Source organism: Loxodonta africana, chromosome 7, assembly GCF_030014295.1.
Source record: "Loxodonta africana isolate mLoxAfr1 chromosome 7, mLoxAfr1.hap2, whole genome shotgun sequence".
NCBI lineage: Eukaryota > Metazoa > Chordata > Mammalia > Proboscidea > Elephantidae > Loxodonta > Loxodonta africana.
The window spans coordinates 10,272,568-10,287,803 of record NC_087348.1 but is presented as its reverse complement, the minus strand read 5'-3'; the positions used below and the strand labels follow the sequence as shown (position 1 = coordinate 10,287,803).

The following is a 15,236-nucleotide window of genomic DNA, read 5'->3' as shown; positions in this document are numbered from 1 at the left end:
GAAAAAGGAGCCCTCATGGTAAAATGGTTAAGCACTGGGCTGCTAACTGAAAGGTCAGTGGTTTAAACCCACCAGCTGCTCCTCTGCAAGAGAAAAGACCTGGCAATCTACTCTCGAAAAGATTACAGCCTAGAAAACCCCACACGGCAATTCTACTTTGCTCTGCAGGGTTGTACACGATGACAACACTAGCTGAAAAGTTGGCTTTTCCAACCAGCCTAGCAGTTCCATGGACAAAAGGCCTGGCAATCTGTTTCTGTAAAGATTACCACCAAGAATACCCTGTGGAGCAGTTCTACTCTGTAGTACATGGGTCACCATGAGTTGAATGGACTCCATGGCAGTGGGTTTGGTTTTCGACCTTTGGAAGGAGATCACCAGGCCTGTCTTCCAAGGCACCTCTGGGTGGGTTCGAACCACCAACCTTTTGGTTAGTAGCCCAGTGCTTAACTGTTTGCAGCACCCACAGACCCTATGGGTTAAGGTTAGACCAACGGTTTCTTGACTTAAAAGACCCCAGGGAGGTTCTGACAGTTTAAGATTTAAGAATGAGGTCAGCCGGCTGGCAAGGAGTTACCCAAGGTCCTGAGTTCTGGAACTCCACCTGCCTGTTGCACCCACACCCAGGAGCCCACGCTCAGATTAAACTTTAACAGAGCCAATGGCCAAATTGCTGTTTCTGCCGCAACTGTAATTCAGTAACATGACAACACATTGTGTCTTATTAAAAAAGTCTGCTTGATCTTTCACCCTGGGTGCTGGAGAACCTAGAAGACAGCTCAGCCCTCCCACCATAGGCCCCTAGAATATTGCTGGAAGCTCAGATAGCCCAGGCAACTGGGCCGTGACCTTTGTTTCCTGGACTCCCCCCATCCCCCCAGAGCATTGGGACATAGCTGTGGGAGGAATTTTCTACGAGGACCTCAGGCCGTCTGAAGACTGACCCCACCGGTTACTGAACAGCTGATCCCACCTCCAAGCCGGCAGGCAAGCAAGGGTGGAGGTCTTGGCGGCCCAGGATCCTGCACAGGCAGGTGGCTCTGAGCGGCAGGCCAGGTGCTCACCTGCTCGTCGACTCCCAGGACCCTGCCTGTGGGTGCAGCAGCCCTGTCCATGGCATTCGCAGAGCTCCTGGAGCAAGCGGGGAACATGGGTCTCTTCCAGGCCCTGCAGATTTTCACCTTCCTCTTCCCCTCCATCTTGCTGCCCTCCCAGCTGCTTCTGGAGAACTTCTCGGCTGCCACCCCAGGCCACCGCTGCTGGGCCCCCACGCTGGACAATGGCTCTGAGGTACCAGCAAACCTCTCCCTTAAGGACCTGCTGACCGTCTCCATCCCGACTGACCCCCAACAAGGGCCCAGCCATTGTCGCCGCTTCCGCCACCCACAGTGGCACCTCCTGGACCCCAAGGTCACGGCCACCAATTGGAGTAAGGAAGCCACAGAGCCGTGCGTGGATGGCTGGGTCTACGACAGCAGCACCTTCACCTCCACTGTTGTCACCCAGGTAAGGGCCCTCCCTCCCCCACAGCACACAACTCACCTCCTTCCCGGCCTTGGAATGATAGCCCATGACTGAGAGGAGTCGTACTGTCTGCATGGCGGCTGATAAATGTGGTGACGCCCTCAGTACATACCATGCTCTTATGATGCCCCAGATCTGATCTGGGGCTGGAGTTACAGAGATGAACTGGGAGACTTTCAACAGCTTACATTCTAAGGGTGGATTCAGGCTCAGTCAACTTTAAATCAGTAACAACGGCAGAGGGAACCCTCACGTTGTGCCTTCTCAGTGCCAGGCCCTGTTTCAAATACTTTCCCTGGAGTCACAATCTCTCCACAGTCTTATGAAGTGGGTACTAGTATTATTCCTGACAGCACAGAGAGGTTAAGTAACTTGCCCCAGGACACACAGCTAAAACGTAGTAGAACTGGATTCAATCCTGGTACTCAGCTCGCTGCAGCTAGGCTCCTCATCACTCAGCTGGCTGGAAGCAAAGACAGCAGGGTCCCTTAGGGTCTGGCTGATGAGAGAAGGCGGCAGGCACGTGAAGATGGGGGAGATTGGCCAGCCAGGACACAGGGGCCGAGTAGGAGCGTGTCTGGGGCGCAGATGGTGAGGGCCCATGGCTGAAATGGCTGGGAGAGCGGGAGGACCAAATCGTGGTCAGGAGCCTGGGTTTGCTCTTCTGTGCAAGGGAAAGTCCTTGGAGCGTTTGGGGCAGGGAAGGGATGTGGCCGATTTACATTTTTAAGGGGTTCCTTTGCTGGGTGGAGCATGCCCTGTAGGGGCCAGAGGGGGCTCGAGACGGGGTGGTTGGAGAAGACCACCGTGGTGGGAATGCAGCAAGGAGCTGTTAGGTGTCAGATTTCACAGGTGAAACTTGCCAAGCCCTCTCCATTCACCCTCACAGCCCTGTGAGAAAAGCAGCCTTCTTGTCCTCATTTTCTGGATGAGGAAACTGAGGCTCAACAAGGTGGCATGACTTAGCAAAATTCACCCAACTAGTAATCAGCAGAGTTAAAATTCAAACTTTGTGGTTTAACCACTGCCCCCCACTGCACACCATTGACCGCCACCACCCACCAGCACCAACCACTGCCCACCACTGCCAGCCACCGCCAGCTCCTGTTCTGCACTGTCTGCCGCTACCCCCGTGACCTGCCGCTACCCCTCGCTGCCCGCCAAACTTCTTTTAACAAGAACTTGTTTGTTTCCCAAATTTTTCTGCTCCTCCAAAGCCCTCTGTGTGTCTGTGCAGCCAAACCCTGTTTGGCCAGGCCGTTGAGCTCACTGTCAGAAGCAAGGCTGGGCCACATTTCTGCCAGCTGGAGCAGCTGGGCTTCAAGTCCAAGCCCTGCTGCCAGCAGACCCCCTTCCGCCTCTGTGGCCTGCTGCTAGGAATCTGGGGTCTCGTTGTCAGTGTCTGCACCCCCAGGACCCAGGCTGACCAGGTGTTCCTGGCCAGGATCTCCTTCCTCTGCCTCCCTGCCCACTCTCCTGCCTCCTGAGCTGTGGTGCCCTCCTCTTTTCCAGTGGGACCTGGTATGCCACTCCCAGCACCTGAAGCCTATGGGCCAGTCCATCTACATGGTCGGGATTCTGCTGGGATCCACCGTGTGGGGCCTTCTCTCCGACCGGTGAGTGTCCCCTCTCCACCTGCCCTGCATTGTGGATGTGGGGGCTGGCGGCTCAGGTGCACACGGGCCCTGGGAGTCAGAACCTCCCTGAGCAGTGATGGGCCGGTGTCTGGCCGCTGCCAGGGACCAGGCTGGTGTGACTCACAGGAACCCAGCATCTGAGCCTTGATGCCCAGTTCCCATTTACTACGAGAAACAGCCAGGAGCCCACGCTTCCTGTGTCCTCCACATTCTCACCGCCAGGTTTCCACCAACCGTTAGGAGCGCCTACTGTGTACCAGCACAGAGCACCGGCAGCCCAGCACATGGACCTCCTCCTGCTTCTTTGTTTTTAGTTTTATTTTTGGTGAAAACACACATACTAAAATATACACCCATTCAACAATTTCTATATGTAGAGTTCAATGACACTGGTTACATGCTTCCCGTTGAGTCACCATTCTCGCTATCTCTACCCACATTGTTTTACCGCCATTAACTTAGACTTTCTGTGTCCTAAACTTCTCCTCTGTGTTTTACAGTTGCTGTTGTCAATTTGATCTCATATAGATAATTCTCTAAAAGAGAGCACTTTGAACATTATTCTTTACTAGCTGAGCTAAACTGTTGTGGAATTTAAAGATGACTTCACGGGATAGTGGCAGTTCAAGCCTTAAAGGTTATCTCAGGGCAATAGATTTGGGGGTTCCTCCAGTCACAATGCGTTTAGTTAGTCTGGTTTCTCTCAAAATTTGAAATTCTCTTCCACAGTTTTCCTCCCTTTGATCAGGATCAGGATTCAGTAATGGTAGCTGGGCACCATCTAGTTCTTCTGGTTTCATGGCAATAGAGGTAGTAGTTCATGGAGGCGATTAGACCTGCAGTCCTTTCCCTTCTCAGTTTCCTGGGCCTCCTTCTGCCTCTGCTGCTGTAGGCGAAGACAGGCCAATTGTTGTATCTTGGATGGCTGTCTGCAAATTTTAAAATCCCAGGCTCTACTCCCTGAACTAGGACTGACCTCCTTTTAAGGGCAAGTGCACTTACCCTATGAAGGAAGAGCCTGGGGCGCAGGAGTAGTGATCCATTCTCCTGGTTTTCCTCCCATTTCCACCTCCCTGCCATTTCTTTTCAGCCTACCTGGCTGCCTCATCTTCCTTCTCCTCCTCAACCTTCTCCCCAGGACTCAGTCCTGAGCCTCCTTCTCTTTTCCATCTCCACTCTCCTCCTGCTCAAAGCTTCACTGCCTAGTGCTGATAACACCTAAATTACTGCCCTCACCAGCTTGTAAATCCAAGGAGCCCTGGTGGTGCAACGGTTAAGCACTTGGCTGCTAACAGAAAGGATGGCAGTTGGAACTCACCCAGTGGCTCCGCAGGAGAAAAACCTGGCAATCTGTTCCTGTAAAGACTACCAAAGTTGAACTTGTTGCCCGTGGAGTCGATTCTGACTCATGGCAACCCTAAAGGACAGAGTAGAGCTGCCCCGGTAAAGCAGTAGTTAAGCACTGGGCTGCTAACCAAAAGGTCGGCGGTTCGAACCCACCAGCTGCTCCTTCGGAGGAAGATGTGGCAGTCTGCCTCTGTAAAGATTACAGCCTTGGAAACCCTATGGGGCAGTTCTACTCTGTCCTATAAAAAAAAAAAATTTTATAGGGGCTCTATTTTATTACTCGGAATTGACTCATATTGACTCCTCCACCACCCCTAGATCCTCCCACCCCAACCCCAGATCCTCCTCCTCCACCATCCCTACCACCAGCCCCTCTCCTGTCAGCCCAGCCCCTCCTCCACCACCTCAGATCCTCCCCAGCAGTCTCTCCATCCCAGAAAACAGGTCTCCCCAACCCTGTGGCAACAGCTGAACCCTCAGAGCCTGCCCTGGTTCTTCTCCTTCCCTCATCTCCCACATTCACATAGGCTCTTTCTCCAGAACACATGCCCAGGCCACCTCTCTCCCCTCCGCACTGCCCCTGTCCAAGCCGCCATCACCTTCCGCCTCCCAGATTCAACAGCTGCAGCTCAGAGAGGCGGCATCACCTGCCGAAGGTCAACTAGGAAGGGCAGAGCTGGGACTCAGATCCAGCCGTCTGACGCCAAAGCCCATGTTCCTGGCCACAAGGTTATGCCGCCTCCCTGTTTCCCTGCCGGAAGCATCCCGAGGCGCTCCATCAGCACCACAGCTTCGGGGACCCCTCAGCAGGCAAGCACCTTACTTCGCCAGGACCCCACCAGGCTTGTCTCTGGTCACAGGTTTGGGCGTAAGCCGACATTGATCTGGTGCTGCCTGCATGTGGCTGTGACCAGCACCCTCACAATCTTCGCCCCGAATTTCCTCATCTACTGTGGCCTCCGGTTCGTGAGTGCATTTGCAGTGGCCGGCATCGTGATGACCTCGACAATGCTCCGTGAGTGTGTCCCTCATCTGCTTCTGCCCTGGGGTGGGGGGCAGGGGACGGGGGACAGGGCCTCACTGCATGTGCCTTTCAGTGGTGGAGTGGACCCCGACACCCAAGAGGGCTGTCTCCATGACGATACTGGGATGCTTCCTCAGCTTGGGCCAGATGGGCCTGGGCGGCCTGGCCTTCGCCCTGCGGGACTGGCGGACGCTCCAGCTGGCTGTTTCAGTGCCCTTCTTTGCCACCTTCCTGGCTAACTGGTTGGTAGAGAGCCCGGGGCCTTTTCCCTTGGGGCGGCCATCACAGAACAGGGGACTGGAGCGGGAGGCTGCCCCCTCACTCCCACGGCCCTGGCTGGCCGCGGGGCTGAGACATTGGGAGTCACGAAGGGAGACGGTCTGAGCAGTCCTCAAAGGGAATCTTTGGGATTCCCAGTTCTGGGGTAAGCATGGTCACCGGAGGTCTCGGTACCTATCTAGCCAGGACGGGCCTTAATTGGCTCACATAGTGGTTAAAAAAAAAAAAAGTTTGTAACAAGATGCCAACATTTAAAGATGAGGAGTTTTTTTTTTTTTTCTTTTAATCGACCAAAGAAAGAAAAATAGTATTTCTACCTTCTTGAGAACCTGGAAGATCTAGAGACATTGGGCTGAACTTGGGCTGAATTTGGGCTGGAGTCGAACAGCAGCTGCACCCTTTGCCCTAGCCCCCACCCTCCATGTCCTCTGGGCCTTCCCACATTGCCCCACCCCCACCAGCCTGCTCCCTCACGGCTCTTCCCCACCTGGGCATCACACAGTGACCAGCAGCCCAGATATGCAAGTCTACCATCGTCATGGTTATTTTTGGTGCTCCCCAAATCCCTGAGATCTGCAAATACCTGCTGCTTGGGTGGGGACTGGAGGAAAAGATACAAGGAAACAAACACAAATGAATGTCCCCATAAGTGGCTTTGTGCCCATGAGCCACAGCAGAGTTGGCCTGGGCCAAAGGAGTCCTCTGTGGGGCAAACAGGATAACAAGGACTCATTCATTCATTCCCAAATATTCACTGAGCTCAGGCCCCTGCCAGACGTGGTCTTAGGTATCAGAGATACATTAGTAAGCAAAACAGACGAGAAGGCTCTGCCCACATGGAGCTATGTTGTATTAACAGTATCAGGAGGCATGGAGGGAGACAGCCCATCATTACACTTATTAGGCCACCCTGGTCGCAGCTGTTGGGTACACACTGGGTGCTGTTCATACCACCGGGTGTGTATTAACACATTTTCTAATGAGGAAGGTATTATTATTATTATTACTACCACCATTTTCAGATGAGGCCCAGAGAGGGTAAGTAACTTGCCCAAAATCACACAGCTGGTGAGGGCCAGAGGCAGGATTTGAACCCAGGCAGGCTGGCTTTTTTAACCACTATTTCAAACTGCTTCAGGAAGCTCTTCTCAACTTCCATGCAAATGCAGCTGAGCCCCTATGGGCTGGGCAAATCTGGGAGCCTCCTTCTGTCCATCTGCCCCCGAGGAGACTGGGAAGAAGCAATTGGGTTTTATAAAGCCACTCAGTTCTGGTTGGGGATGTTTTAAATGTGCTTCTTTTTAAAAAGTCAGCACCATGTGGCCTTTCTGTCACTGAAATGGCCCCGGAATCCCTGGAGGAGTGGCTGTGTCTAGGGACACCGCATGGTCAGGCAGCCTGATGCCCTGGCTGGATGAAAGACTCCTGGCAGCCAGGGAAGCAGATGGGGATGGCATGGAGAAGGAGAGGGTGGCCAGGCATTGCGACTCATCTTTACTCTGGAGCTGTCAGGGGCCGCCAGTCATCCAGCCTGGCATTAGTAGTGAGGCAGGAGAGGCACCTGCCTTCTCTTCGCTCCCACTGCAGCTGAAGGGTCTGCTGTCCACCACCACCTCCCCACCTCTCTCATCCAGGAGGATCTCACAGTGCGTACAAATTAAGCCATGACCCAGCTAAACACCTGCTTTTTACCAGGTGGTTGCCAGAATCTGCCCGGTGGCTAATTATCATGGGCAAACCAGACAAAGGGCTTCAGGAACTCAAAAAGGTGGCCAGGATCAATGGCCAGAAAGAAGCCAAAAAGACACTGACCATAGAGGTGAGATATTGCTGTTTGTGACCCAGAATGTGGGACTTGACCCAGGAAATGACCTGCACTAATAAACTGAATTCTCATCAGCCTCACCACTGCCCACACCAACACCACCAATACCACCACCAACATCACCATCAACATCTCTACAAAGCACCAACATCAACACCATCACCACTATCACCATCACCTTCACCACCACCATTACCATCAACATCACCACTCCTACCATTGTCTCCACTATCATCATCCCTACACAAACACCATCGCCAGCACCATCACCAACGACGCACCAGTAGCAACACCATGGGCATCAGCGTTACAACCATCCATACTCACACCACTACCATAACCACTACTATCGCTATCAACACTATCATCATTACCATCATCATCATCCCCACCAGCACCCACCACAGTCCCCTTCATCTTCATTGACATTCACCTCTATAAACACTACTGTCACTGTCACCAACCTTGCCATCACGTGGTGATAATAATCGCCATATCACCTTGTCACCATAACCACTCTATCGTCGTCACCTTCACTACCAACACCACCATCATTACCATCATCGTCATCTTCATTTTCATCATTACCAACTCCATCAACACCACCAGTACCATCACCAACATCACCATTAGCATCTACAAAACACCACCAACACCCCCGCTACCACTATTCTCATCACCTCCACTGCCATCATACCATCCAGCACCACCTCTCCCACTCCATCACCACCTCGAATAAAAATATCATCATTATCAACACCGTCGGCACCCCCAGCACCACATCTCTTACTCACTGTCTCCACCCACGTATAGTACACAGTCACCCCAAGGGCCTTCTCCGTGTATTTGGGGGAACAGGACCTCCTTATCTGAAGATAGTTCAAGGAAGCAGGTGCCAGCGGTCAGAGGGCACAGAGTCCCTCAGGCAGGAGGACAGGGGAAGTCTTCCAGGAGGAGGTGAGCTAGAGCAATCAGGACTGAGCTGACCCCAGCGTGAGCAGGGCCCAGAGGCAGAAGGCAGTGGTCCAGTGAGTTCAGGAGGGGACAGGACAGGCACTTGGGGAGCAGGGAGGAGCTGGGTGGGATGGAGTCGGGGTACCCTGAAGCCAGCCATGGAAATGAGGAGGGTATGGGGCTCTGTGTGGCACCTGCCAAGGGCATCTCTGCAGCATGGACTGAGGAGGGCGGGGGCTGGGACACAAGACCCCTGCTAGGCTCAGGATAAGTGGGCCAGGTCTGCAGAGGAGAGAGCTCAGGTAGAGACCCAAGAGCAACTTTTCTGCCCCACCTCCACCTAGGACTCCAGTCCATGGAGGCCCGGGCCCAGGCCAGGCTCCCCCATCACTCTGCTGGCCTGGACACCAGTTCCCTGGCTTGGGGGATGGGGTGGGGCCATCACTCCACACTCACTGGGCTGCCTCCCCTAGGTGCTGATGTCCAGCATGCAGGAGGAACTGGCCTCTGCCAAGACCCGCCAGACGTGGCTGGACCTGTTCCACATGCCTGAGCTCCGCTGGAGACTCTTTGGACTGTTTGTGGTGATGTAAGCCATCTGAGGTTGTTCCTTCCAGGGACGGGGCTGGAGACAGGTAGAGGGGTCTCAGGAGGGAAACAGCATCTGCTGGACCCTCAGGGGGCATTTCTGGCTGGGAAGTTAAAGACCTCAGGAGGTGGGAACCCAGGAGGCAGGGGAAAGGGGTGTGTGCACATGTCGTTAGAGGGCAGCTTCAGTATGGATTACACATCAACACCAAGAAAACAAAAATCCTCACAACTGGACCGATGAACAACATCACGATAAACAAAGAAAAGGTTGAAGTTGTCAAGGATTTCATTTTACTTGGATCCACAATCAACACCCATGGAAGCAGCAGTCAAGAAATCAAAAGATGCATTGCTTTGGGCAAATCTGCTCCAAAAGGCCTCTTTAAAGTGTTGAAGAGCAAAGATGTCACCATGAAGACTAAGGTGCCCCTGACCCAAGCCGTGGTGTTTTCAATCGCCTCCTATGCATGTGAAAGCTGAGCGATGAATAAGGAAGGCTGAAGAATTGACGCCTTTGAATTGTGGTGGTGGAGAAGAATATTGAGTATACCATGGGCTGCCAGAAGAACAAACAAATCTGTCTTGGAAGAAGTATAACCAGAATGCTCCTTAGAAGCAAGGATGGCGAGACTACGTCTCATATACTTTGGACATGTTATCAGGAGGGACCAGTCCCTGGAGAAGGACATCATGCTTGGTAGAGGGTCAGCGAAAAAGAGGGAGACCCTCAGTGAGATGGATTGACACAGTGGCTGCAACAATGGGCTCAAGTATAACAAGGACTATGAGGATGGTGCAGGACCAGGCAGTGTTTCTTTCTGTTGTACATAGGGTCGCTATGAGTCGGAACTGACTTGATGGCACCTAACAACGACAACAAGCTAGAGAGGCAGGCATAGGATAGTGACCCTGGGCAGCATCGCTCATAGAGGGACAACCACATGTTAGGCATTCTTACCCCTCACGGCAACCCCATGAGATAAAAACATTCATGATGTCCGTTTTACAGATGGGGAAACAGAGGCTCAGAGAGGTTAAGTTGATGACGAAGCAGGCATTTGGACCCAGGCAGTGGGGCAGGGACTGTGCTCTCAGCCTCTTGGTGGAGCCACCTACCAGCTGGGCTTTGTCACTGGCCAGCCCCCATGCTGAGCCACGGTCTCCTCACCCTATCCCTAGGAGGTGAATAGAGGAGGCATTGCTTCAGCACCAAGGTCACCTGGGACCAGGGAAAGGCCTCTTAAAATAAATTCAGTCAACTACCTCCATTGCCACTAGACCAGAAGAATGGGATGGTGCCCAGCTACCATTACTGAACATTTTGATCAAAGACCTAATAGGTGGATCCTGGTCCAAGGGAGGAAAACTGTGGAACAGAATTTCAAATTCTTACAGAAACCAGACTAACGGAACCCATTGTGACTAGGGGAACCCCCAAATCTATTGCCCTGAGATAATCTTTAAACCTTGAACTGTGACTATCCCATGAAGTCACCTTTATATTAAACAGTTTAGCTCAGCCAGTAAAGAATGTTCGCCTTGAGCAGTGCACTCTTTTTTGTTATTGTGATTTATTTTTTTAATTGTACTTTAGATGAAGGTTTACAGAACAAAGTAGCTCCTCATTAAACAGTTAGTACACATATTATTTTATGACATTGGTTAACAACCCCAAAGTGGTGAGCTCTTTTAAAGAATTATCTATATGAGATTAAATTGACAACAGCAACTCTAAAGCCCGGAGAAGTTTAGGGGCAGAGAGTTTAAGTTAATGGGGGTAAAACAACACATACACACAAAATCGATTCAAGGGACACCCAAAAGAGCGTATTAAAAGGTTTGATTGGGACTTCATCTTGAAATAAACCTAAAGATTAGGGAAACATTTCTTTTTTGTTGTATTTAACCACACATGGGTTATAATGGCAAAACTTTGCTGAATCTTAGAACAATGAATGGATCAAATGCTTTTTTTTTTTTTTTTGGCTTAAATGTTTTTGGATAAATTTGGGGTTTTTTTTATGCCAGGCTTCCTCTCTCTTTCAGGCGCCAAGCAGCAGGCTTTATTATTCAAATCACAGCCTTCGAAGCGGCTAACCTGGTTGGTTTTCTTTTCTTCGGCTGTTAACCCAGATCCTCACAGGCAGCAGCTCTGAGCATGAGCCAAGCTGCTCTCCCAGGTCACTTTCCTTAACTTCATGAAACTCTTCGGTTTCTGCAAGAATTGAGGTTTTACCTTGCATTTGCTTGGCCCTGGGCTGTCAGATGTTTGCTGGAAACAAAATCGGTGAGAGACTGTCCAACTATAATGTTGACACCGAAGGGAAGCGTTAAGCTGGGTGCCTGGTTAAGCAGATTTGCCTGTTAGAGGGGGGATGGGCTTTTTTTTTTTTTTGATGGTTTATTTTATTTTACCTTACTTGTTATTGTTGAGAATAAACACAGCAGAACATACACCAATTCAACAATTTCTACATGTACAATTCAATGACTGATTACATTCTTCAAGTTGGACAATCATTTTCATTCTCCTTTTCTGGGTTGTTCCTACTCCACTAATATAAACTCACTGACCCCTAAGGTTCCTATCTAATCTTTCTAGTTGCTGTTGTCAATTTGATCCCATATTGTTGTTGTTGTTGTTAGGTGCCTTTGAGTTGGTTCTGATTCATAACAACCTTATGGACAACAGAACTAAACACTGCCCGGTCCTGTGCCATCCTCACAATCGTTGTTTCGCTTGAGACCATTGTTGCAGCCGCTGTGTCAATTCTTCTTATTGAGGGTCTTCCTCTGTTTTGCTGACCCTCCACATTACCAAGCATAATATCCTTCTCTAGGGACTGATCCCTTCCGATAACATGTCCAAAGTATGTGAGACCTAGTCTCGCCATCCTTGCTTCTAAGGAGCATTCTGGCTACGCTTCTTCCAAGACAGATTTGTTCGTTCTTTTGGCAGTCCATGATATATTCAATATTCTTTGCCAACGCCACAATTTAAAGGTATCAATTCTTCTTCGGTCTTCCTGATTCATTGCCTAGGTTTTGGCATGCATATGAAAGCAATTGAAAATACCATGGCTTGGGTCAGGAGCACCTTAGTCCTTAAAGTTACATCTTTGCTTTATAACAATTTAAAGAGGTCTCTTGCAGCAGATTTGCCCAAGGCAATACATCTTTTGATGACTGCTGCTTCCGTGGGTGTTGATTGTGAACCCAAGTAAAATGAAATCCTTGACAATGTCAATGTTTTCTCCATTTATCATGATGTTGCTCATTGGTCCAGTTGTGAGGATTTTTGTTTTATGTTGAGGTGTAATCCATACTGAAGCCTATGGTCTTTGATCTTCATCTGTAAGTGCTTCAAGTTCTCTTCACTTTCAGCAAGCAAGGTTGTGTCATCTGCATATCACAGGTTGTTAATGAGTCTTCCTCCAATCCTGATGCCTCCTTCTTCTTCATATAGTCCAGCTTCTCGGATTATTTGCTCAGCATACAGATTGAATAGGTATGATGAAAGGACACAACCCTGGCGCACACCTTTCCTGACTTTAAACCACGCAGTATCCCCTTGTTCTGCCCGAACAACTGCCTCTTGATCCTATGTACAGGTTCCTCATGAGCACAATTAAGTGTTCTGGAATTCCCATTCTTCACAATGTTATCCATAATTTGTTATGATCCACAAAGACAAATGCCTTTGCATAGTCAGTAAAACACAGGTAAATATCTTTCTGGTATTCTCTGCTTTCCGCCAGGATCCATCTGACATCAGCAGTGATATCCCTCATTCCACATCCTCTTCTGAATCCAGCTTGAATTTCTAGAAGTTCCCTGTCGATGTATGTCTTAGTCATCTAGTGGTGCTATAACAGAAATACCACAAGTGGATGGCTTTAACAAAGAGAAATTTATTTTCTCACAGTCCAGCCGTGGGTTTAGTGGAGTAGGTTACAAGTCCAAATTCAGGGCGTCGGCTTTCTCTGTCAGCTCTGGAGGAAGGGCCTTGTCCTCAATCTTTCCCTGGTCGAGGAGCTTCTCAGGCGTAGAGACACTGTGTCCAAAGTGTCCGCTCTGCTCCTGGTGCTGCTTTCATGGTGGTATGAGGTCCCCAACTCTCTGCTTGCTTCCCTTTCCTTTTATCTCTTGAGAGATAAAAGGTGGTGCAGGTCACACCCCAGGGAAACTCCCTTTACATTGGATCAGGGAGGTGACCTGAGTAAGGGTGGTGCTACAGTCCCACCCTAATCCTCTTAACATAAAATTACAGCCACAAAATGGAGGACAACCATACAATATTGGGAATCATGGCCTAACCAAGTCAATACACACATTTTGGGGGAAACATAATTCAATCCATAAAAACGTACTGCGGCAACCGTTTTCAAATGATCTTCAGCAAAATTTTGCTTGCACGTGATATTGATGATATCGTTCGATAATTTGCCCATTTGATTGGATCACCTTTCTTTGGAATAGGCATAAATATGAATCTTTTCCAGTTGGTTGGCCAGGTAGCCATCTTCCAAATTTCTTGGCGTAAACGAGTGAGCACTTCTGGTGCTGCAATCCATTTGTGGAAACATCTCACACTGGGATTCCATCAAGTCCTGACCCTTGGTTTTCACCAACGTCTTCAGTACCATCAGTTCTTGATTATATGCTACCTCCTGTAATGCCTGAACCTCAACCAATTCTTTCTGGTGCAGTAACTCTGTATTCCTTCCATTTTCTTTCGATGCTTCCTGCGTCGTTCAGTATTTTCCCCATAGAATCTTTCACTATTGCAACTCAAGGCTTGAAATTTTTTCTTAAGTTCTTTCAACTTGAGAAACGTCAAGCGTATTCTTCCTTTTCGGTTTTCTAACTCCAGATCTTTGCCCATTTCATTGTAATACTTTACTTTGTCTACTCAAGCCGCCCTTTGAAATCTTCTATTCAGCTTTTACTTCATTTCTTCCGTTTGCTTTAGCTACTCAAAATTCAAGAGCAAGTTTCAGACTCTCTTCTGACATCCATTTTGGTCTTTTCTTTCTTTCCTGTCTTTTTAATGACCTCTTGGTTTCTTCAGGTATTATGTCCCTGATGTCATTCCACAACTTGTCTTGGCCATTCATGTTCAATCCCATGTAGATAGTTCTTAAAAGACTGCAATTCTCAAGGCAGGCATTCTTTACACGTTAAGCTAAACTATTGTTTGGTTTAAAGAAGACTTCAGGGGATATTTTTGGTTTAAAGATTATCTTAGGGTGATAGTTTTGGGGGCTCATCCAGTCTCAACAAATCCAGAAAGTCTGGATTCCATGAGAATTTGAAATTCTCTTCTGCATTTTCCCCTTTTGCTCAGAATTCTTCTATAGAATCTTTGAGGAAATGGGTTTTTAAAGTAGTCAGGAATAATTTTGCATTGTGGCTACTTGTGAATCTAAATTCGACCTCCAAACTGCAGCAATTCAGACACTGTAAGTTCAGCCACTCAGGAGAGTGTGGCAGGTGGCGTCCTCCAGGAAGTGGACTCCGAGATGGAGATTAGGGAACAGGGAGTTTATTGGGGATTGCTCTCAGGATCTGCTCCAGTGGAAGGAATCAGGATGGGGCAGGGGAGAAGTTGGCCACAGAACAGGATGCCATCACAGCAAAGCCCAGCCACCCCTTGAGAGTTTGTGAGCCCTTCTGAGTCATCCCCCGGCCCTTGTGGCCCAGTCACTGGCTGCCACCCTCATAGCTGAGGGCCAGCACCCCTAGAGGCTGAGGGAATCAGACTTTCCATTTGAAGGGGGATCTGGGCAGTACAGCCCAGCCCCACACAGAGACCCCATCCTAGGACTGTTCCCACTTTCCAAGATGAAGAAGTAGGGATCTAGAAAAGATCACAGTCTTGCCCAGGTTCATGGCTAGTAGAGCACAGGCCTGGGCCAGGGTTGGGTGTGTGGGTCAGAGGTGAAGGGGCAGCTCGTATTGATCCGCAGAGGCCCCTGAGAGCAGGCTGGGTGCTGAGCCCAAGAGGGTCATGTGTTCTGGCTGGTCAGCCAGCTTCAGTCCTGCCCTGAGGCCC

The 15,236-nt window shown here is 49.8% G+C and overlaps 1 protein-coding gene across 2 annotated transcripts in view; it reads left to right on the top strand.

Annotated features, from left to right (window-relative positions):
* SLC22A11 (solute carrier family 22 member 11) overlaps window positions 1-15,236 on the top strand; it is a 73,820-nt gene that overhangs the window by 47,261 nt on the left and 11,323 nt on the right. The window contains exons 2-7 of one of the 2 annotated variants that reach the window (XM_064287862.1): window positions 1,216-1,506; window positions 3,037-3,140; window positions 5,369-5,523; window positions 5,606-5,774; window positions 7,507-7,630; window positions 9,064-9,179. In XM_064287862.1, coding sequence (XP_064143932.1) covers window positions 3,073-3,140; window positions 5,369-5,523; window positions 5,606-5,774; window positions 7,507-7,630; window positions 9,064-9,179 — 632 coding nt within the window. In that variant the 5' untranslated portion in view covers window positions 1,216-1,506; window positions 3,037-3,072. Of the gene's footprint in view, window positions 1-1,087; window positions 1,507-3,036; window positions 3,141-5,368; window positions 5,524-5,605; window positions 5,775-7,506; window positions 7,631-9,063; window positions 9,180-15,236 lie in introns of those variants that run through there. The other variant, XM_064287861.1, reaches the window with a different exon arrangement.